Source organism: Halichoeres trimaculatus, unplaced genomic scaffold, assembly GCF_033239565.1.
Source record: "Halichoeres trimaculatus isolate MK-OKI-2021-1 unplaced genomic scaffold, fHalTri1.1 fHalTri1_scaffold_10, whole genome shotgun sequence".
Taxonomy (NCBI): domain Eukaryota; kingdom Metazoa; phylum Chordata; class Actinopteri; order Labriformes; family Labridae; genus Halichoeres; species Halichoeres trimaculatus.
In genome coordinates, this window is record NW_027437187.1 from 28,904,155 (window position 1) to 28,912,047 (window position 7,893).

General features: G+C 39.8%; 1 protein-coding gene across 1 annotated transcript in view; it reads right to left on the minus strand.

Moving 5' to 3' along the window:
* The window catches only part of map1ab (microtubule-associated protein 1Ab), a 101,435-nt gene extending 97,393 nt beyond the window's left edge, over positions 1–4,042 (minus strand). Inside the window, exon 1 of the mRNA XM_074678269.1 lies at positions 3,773–4,042. Coding sequence (XP_074534370.1) covers positions 3,773–4,037 — 265 coding nt within the window. The 5' untranslated portion in view covers positions 4,038–4,042. The remainder of the gene's footprint in view (positions 1–3,772) is intronic.
* Positions 4,043–7,893: the final 3,851 nt, after the last annotated feature.

The following is a 7,893-nucleotide window of genomic DNA, read 5'->3' on the forward strand; positions in this document are numbered from 1 at the left end:
CTTTTTGGTACTACAACACAAGGAGATGTGAAATTTCAAAAAATGGTTCAATTCAAATCCAGTTTTTGTGTGTCATTGGGGGCTGAGGGACTGTGGGTAAAAAATTTCATCATTTTCCATGTTAAGGTGCAGCCGAAGATTTTATGGCTGCCTAATGCTGCAGAAAACCCGTCCAAAAGAAACCTGTATGCAACAGGAAGAGTTACAGCCCTGATCAAAGTTTTAACCAGTGAAGACTCTGAATTCACTCCTGGTTCATGAAGTGAGGGTGAGAGCTCTCTCTAAGCTCAGTGTCAGACCCACAGTCACACTAATTTTCTCTTTCACTGCTTCCAAGTTCCTGATCTGCTAAACCTAAAAGGTGTTACAGGTCTGACAGAAACACCGGATCACAAGCTCAAGGCGTGCTTGTGATGTTTGGAGAGTCATTTTCTCCTCTTGGAACAATAAAGCGTACTAGGGATTTCATGCAGGGATATGAGAGAACACAGAGGGCTAGAGTAAACAGAAAAACAGGGTGGAAATTGGGAGAGGAGTTTAAATATCAATATACAAACAAAACGAAATCAAATATGCTGTAGAATAAGCTTCAGAAGGGAGGGAGGAAATAAATATATAATAAATAAAGAACCAAAGTGCTGCCAAACACCCAAACTAAACCTGTTAAAGATTTAGCCCTGGGCTTTTTGTTACCTTGGGTTTAAAATAGCTCCAGGCTTAAAAAGTTTAAAAATCCACAAACTAATTTGTGGTTATACTAAAGTTTCTAAATCACAAATGTTTAGAAATACATAATAAACCTATATTAACTTTAATTTACAGCCATAATCTTGAGAAATGTAAAACCAAAATGCTCGAAGTTGGCCTTTTGTTTTATGAAGCTCCTGTCAGGAACTTCTGGTTTGTTCTGACTTTGGTGCCCCCTTTGGTTAAAGTAGCACACCTGTCAAAACATTGCTGTAACGTTACATTTGTAATCTTGTAACAGTACAACTTCAATCTCGTAGCTCTTAACATTAAGAGATCTTGTACCATTACGCCTTCATTCTCATAACATCAGGACTTAAGTTTTGTGGCTTTGTGACAAAATTCTTAACAGATATACCAATTTTCTTCTTTTTGGGGGATCGGTGATCAGGGATCAGTGATCGGTGATCGGTGATCAGTCCTTCCTTACATATGAAACTGATCTTATATACCACTGGGAAGGTCTGACAGCCAGCCATTGTTGGTTTTTGCTCTGAGACCTAAAACTCATGACACTTTATTTGTTGTTTAAGTTAAAACATTAAGATTTTATTGTTTCAAAGGTATTATTCAATGATTTTCAATAAAATAAGATGGGAACATTGAAGGTAGGTGCTATCAGTTATTAAGAAATAAAAAAAATAAAAATCTGTATTGGCCCAAATCAGTATTGGCAGGTCAGGCAGACCAGTGATCGGTGATCGGACAGAAAATTGAAATCGGTGTACCCCTAATAACACCCTAATTTTTGTAAAACAAGGTAATATTATGACTCAAATCTTGTATTATTACGACTGTACTGAACTAATACTACACCTTTCATCTAGAAACACTCTAACATTCATGTCTGTAACTTCATTCTTGGAAAATTAGGATGTTGATTTTAAAATTACACGCCTGTATTCATGTATTACAACTTTGGTCACCTAATACGACAACTTTAACTTCATAAAATCAGGACTGTAACCTTTTTTTCATTAGGACTTTCATCTTATGACATTTCGACTTGGCTTTGTGATTAAATTACTGTCACATCCAGTCTTCAGTCTCGCAAAATTATCACTTAATATTTGTAACATTGTGACGTTATTCCAGTCACAGAATGACTTTATTCTAAAAACACCAGGACTCTGAGCTTGTAATATACTTTTTTACTTTATCCATCTAACGTTACAACTTTGGTCTTCAATCTTTTTTTTTAAATACTTTATTGTTTCAGTTGGTGTCATTAACACAATGTTGCATATCTTAATGTTCCAGAAAATATTGACACATTTGTCCCTTTTTTTTGTGCTCACTACCCAGACAGAATATTATACATACATGAACAATTGATTCTCATAGTATCATAATATCATGATGACGAATAAATAATAAAATTCCAAATTCATTGTACATACTTGGCAGCAACTTTCCATATACATCCTTAAATTGGGATTACATTCAAAACATGTATTTCCATTATTAATGTATCGTTGAAACAGGGTATATTGTCATATTAGTCATATCAGGTCTTTATTGTAATCAAACTTTGACATTATTTTGTGATATTGTGGCTTCATTCTTCTGACTTGATGACTTTTTTGTGCAAAACTTAGCCTTTAAACATTAGGACATTAATCTTATAATTTCAAGACTTTAATCTTGTAACATTGCAACCTTAATCTCATAACACTGCAGCCATAATCTTGTAACATTTTGACTCTGATCATGTAACATTACAGTTTTAATCTCTATCTCGCTAACATTAGGAAAACAATCTTGTGAAACTAGGACTTAGTTCTTGTAACATTGCCTTTTTGTTGTTTTTTTCCATTAAGGCCTAAATTCTGACATTATTTCTGAGAGAGCAACCAAAGGCAAATCTTTGTCTGTATTTCTAAAAAGAAGGGAAAAAAAATAATGTGATATTTCACTATTTTTCCATAATAATTTCAGATAATGTCAAATCAATTCCGCCTAGTTTGATGGCAGCACTGCAGTGTGGATGACTTGTTGCATGGCCCACAGTGGGACCCTGATGCTCCCATGTAATGAGAGTCAACAGCAGGTCATTTAGTTTGAGTCACACTGAGTCACACTTAAAAACACAGAAGAGTCAATGCTGCAGTGGGATGAGGAGGTGTGATACAGAGCTCAACACAGTGCTGTCAAGTCCCTCACGGTGGTAAGAGGAGGTCAGGGGGGGATAGGGTTGCTATGGCGCCAGATTGGCATCTAAAAGTGCGATTGATCATCTGGCATGAGAAGAGCTTAGAGTGGCAACGGCACAGCACAAAAAATTGCTGACCAACACACTCCTCGGTCCACACACAGCAACATCCCTCACAACTGCTCCACAAATCCCTTTAAACTTCAGACAGCCCACACTGACAGAATGACTGCAGAGGTATTCAGCTGAGTAATGACGCCTGAGAGCGTCAAAATAAGAGTCCAGCTGGGAGCGGAGAGCTTCTCTATGTGTGTTTTCATTTTTAATACCAGAGAAGATGCTGAGCACAGGCTGCAGATAAGGTTTGTTTACTGGTTTGAGGGCACTTGACAGCTCATCCATGACGAGCAGAGACATAAACACACAAGCCTGCTCCAACTGCTGCAATACAGACACCCACATATGTATTATGCATGCTTTAAATTAATCTTTTGCTTAACATATCTAGCCACACTGATCGCTCCAGTCTGTTAATGTCTGCTACATTATTAATGCATGCTTTAATCAGAGATGGAGTACAGTATTAGGGTAAAGTGAGAGGGAGGCTGAATGCCATAAAGTGAGAGCCCTCTGCTGCAGCCATAACTTGACACTGCAATTTTACAGTCATAGAGTTCACTTCGGGAAAAGGGAAATGCGTGGTGTCCCATGGTGCAATGCTGCAGCAGATACTACTCCAAGCACTGCGTCGAAACATTTCACTCAAGCTTTAATGTTATTTCTCGGCTTTTCCTCACAAAGTTGCATATTGTCACACAGCTGCCAAACAGATAACATCCACAGATTCAGACCGGTAGTTCCTCCATCACTTACCCCGCTCTATCTGCGCTTTGGCGGCGTCCAGCTGGTGCTCCGTGCCGATCTCCCCGATCACTATCAGCATGTAGTAGCTGCTCCGGTTGAACGGCACCCCGAACCGCCGTCTCCCTCCTCCCCGGCGGTGCCGTAGTCGCTCCTCGGACCCCGGCTTAAGAGTGCCGAAGCCCTCGTCCTCTTCCACTGCCGGGAGCGCACCTCGCACCGGGATCTCCATGGCAACAACCCCCGGTGCGGACGCCGGGGCTGACTCCATCGCCATGACAACTACCGGTATGCGCGAGGGGGAGAGCCTAGTGGGTAGGGGTGGGGCGGAGCGGTGTCGGGGGGACTGGGGGTGAGGGATAGAAGGAAAGAGGGGAGGGGAAGACGGGATTTGACCAAACTGCACAAAGCTGCATTTGAAAGTCTTAAAATTTAAAATGAAGTAATCTAAAATAAAGTAATTAAACGGAAAATTAGACAAAGTTCTGTAATTACTCTGGACATTTTTCCACACTATGCGGAATAAGTGCTATCCCAGAACAAAGTTAACACTCAGAGGAATTCTATCTTAATCTACTAGCCTATATTCATTTTTTTTTTTAATTTAAAAAACCTCAATATTGGTGTACTGGTGACCTTTAAAGGGACTGTCCCACTGGTCTAGCAACTGGTGTCATGCTGCAGACGTACCCCCTGGTATCTAGGCCTAGGCCTACCTCAGAACTACTGGCACCTGCTACACTGACCACATAACCTTTGTGTACTAATCAAAATAAACTTAAATTTAACTTTTACTTAAATATGCCTCAAAACTACCTACACATAATGAGCCCATTTAATGGCATATCATAGATTCTTTTCCATTGCCGGGCACTTTAACTGATACAAAAAGTTACTGTAAGACTAATGTATTTTGATCAAATTATCAATTAACCAGGATGTTTTTTTAATTTTAAGTTTTATTAAGATATTATTATTCTAGTGACAAAAAAGTTAGAATTTTCACTGTCCCTTGTTAGATTTTGCATTTTCATGTCATTGTAAGTCACAAAATTTTCACAAACACAAGAAAATAAAAAAAAATAAGCCTGAGAGAATGGACCACCAGGTTATTGTTTTAATCTGTTAATCTATTCTATTCTATTCTATTCTATTCTATTCTATTCTATTCTATTCTATTCTATGACATATTTGTATTAATAATTTCACCAAGGCTGTGGTACTATTTGCTTCAAACAGCATTTACTGCATATATTTATAAATCTTATCGTTGAGCGTGTTGAAGGGAAGATACATAGGGAGATTTCTAAAACAGCTAACAGACACATATGTTCTAATATGTTTCTGGCATCAAACAAGTTGCTATTATCCAGATTTTGCAGTTGCAATGACGACATGAATATAGCGCAAACTTTTTGAATACAACATGCAAAGATATATGAAGTGTCAGTGATGGGTTGTCAGCTTGCAACTTTCACTATTCTTGTTGCTGTAGGTTTGCAGGTTGTGTTCTGGAAACCAACAAAGGCTTCAATAAACAGCTACACTGTGACACAGGAAAAAGACATTTCATAGCATACATTGTGTGCATATTCTAGCAGGATTTATAAGTAAAACTGGATTAGACCCTTCGAAACGTCACTCAGGCACTCTCAATCTCCTCTAAGGCTTCAGATGATGTTTGAATTCAGTCGCTCTTCAGCTGTGAATGTGGAGGACTTATTAAAATAATCTGTATGAGATTAAAGGACAGTTTCTCTACACACACACACATACACACACACACACACACACACACACACACACACACACACACACACACACACACACACACACACACGCACACACACACACACACACACACACACACGCGCGCGCGCGCGCGCACACACACACACACACACACACACACACACACACACACACACACACACAGATAGAAAGAAAGGGAGAATACAGAGGAGAGCCTCTTTGTTCTTTAACAATGCTTCCTCATTTGGTCTCCCTCCTGGTTAACCTTGAGCTTGGCACATTTCAGAGTGCAGCAGAGGGCGTCTCAGCACAAACTGTCAGCGCCACACTGAGAGGATAATAAGGAGGTCCACACTGATTTCTGTATGGACTCAAAAGTCAGCCTGAACCTTTCTTTTATAGTTATCTGATTTAACACAAAGCAGGGGGACACTGAAAATGAGGGCCAATGCTGTCAGGTCTGTCCTTGTCTGCACCCATGCAAAGGTAAATAACCCTGATTTAAACCATGTCCCCATTAAAGCTGAATCTTCATGTGCTGATTTATTTCAGAGTGGATGAAAATTCAGAAACCTAAATTGACCTGTGTCTGGTTCCTTTAAAAAAAATCCTTTTTCCTCTGGAATTCAAAGTAAAACCTAGTTAAATGGTTTAAAATTAGGTCAGTGTGACTTAAATTCCCTTTAACTACTATCTACTCTAACAAGCTGTGCTTCTGAGAGACTCTGTGAAAGGAGTAAAAATAAACAGTGCTACATCCAACCGTAGCAGCATGAAGGTACCTCATACTGTGTGTTTTTACTGCAGGTTTCTTTGACAGTGAGTCAGCACTTCACTTCATAGCCCACTAACACCACAGTCATGCTACCCTCTAGTGGACAGAATAAGGCTTTCAACTCAGTAGAAGTGGAGGGATGATGTAAGCTGTTACACCTGACTGATTACCTTTTTTCTCCCTTTTTTTCTGGACAGAAAAGAAAAGAAAGTATTTGAGGTGAGAGCATTTAAAAAACAAAAAGGAAGTGTACAGCAGTCAAAACTGTCTATGCATTGTTCATTTGATTATTGCAACTGCACAGTTGTGTCATTTTTTTCCCATCTAGAATCAGGCGTAAGACCCACATTTTTGTCTTTTTTTTGTCTTTTTCCAAAAAAGCACCACATTAGATCATTTAATTAAAACAGCAAAGTCTAACTACATTAAAATATGGTGCCATCTGCTGGACATCCTATGTTATAACACACTGTTGGGTCAATCAGTTTTTCTGCATATTTGCTGTTGCGGGGGCGGCTGTAGCTCAGTGGTAGAGTCAGTCCTTCCTCTTTTGGACACTCACTGCCGAAGTGTGCATGGGCAAAACACATAACCCCTAACTGCCCCTGAAGCTGCACCATCTGTGCATGAATGGGACATGTAATGTGAACGAGCAGTATGAAGATTAGAGAAACCCAGTCAATTTAAAGTTTCTATCCTTCTCTTAATTTGCTTGATCTTGGGGGATAGAGGAACGTTACTGCTGACCAGCTCATTAAAGCCCCTGTGAGGAGTTTTTAACTTGTTTTGAAACATATTGTTTGATTGCTGATACTGACGCCCCTTCAAACCACTAATGGATATGATTTTTCTTTCTTTGTCCAAATTATTTTTTCTTTCAGTAGCATTCATCCTGTTTGATACTGAAGTTTGCAATGTGTGCTGTTCTCCAGGGGGTTTCTTGAAGGCTCAGGCCATGTGGGATATATAATCTCTCTTAAGACTCGAACCACACCAGCTCCAGTATGTGTCATGGTCTCTTACTTGGGGGTTATACCGAGTTTGTAGAGTTTGCACTATTTGAGCCGGTCTGGCCCAGTTGCTGATGGTAGTGCTTGATGGGAAGTGGCTGCAGTTATTCTAAGCTGCAGGCTGAGTGACAGTCAGAGCCTGGAGAAAGAAAAACACACAGGCAGGCAGAGTGACGGACAGATAGATGGTGAAAGCAGCAGTTTGGGTTTCAGCTCAGATTCCCCACAGACTGTCTGAGTCGCTGCAGACACAGAGCGGTCACAAAGGTCTGCCTCTCCTCTTCACTCTGTGTCCTCACTCCTCTGTCTCCTCCTGTCTCCTCTGTCCTGCCAAAAATAGAAAAGAATAAGAAACTGACAAGAAACTGTCAGACTATCAGAGATGAGAAAATGGCCTTGAGCTGTTGTCGAGTGTGTGGTTATGTTTTTTGTTGCTGTTGTTGGGTTGAAATTAAATGTTCTGGCAGGAAAATTGTCTCAGTAGCACCTCGGAAAACAAACACGTCAGAAAAATAAAAATGAAGGCAGATGAAGTGAAAACTGACACAACAAACTATATCTGTGAAATGATGAAGCTCTAATGGGAATGTTAATGC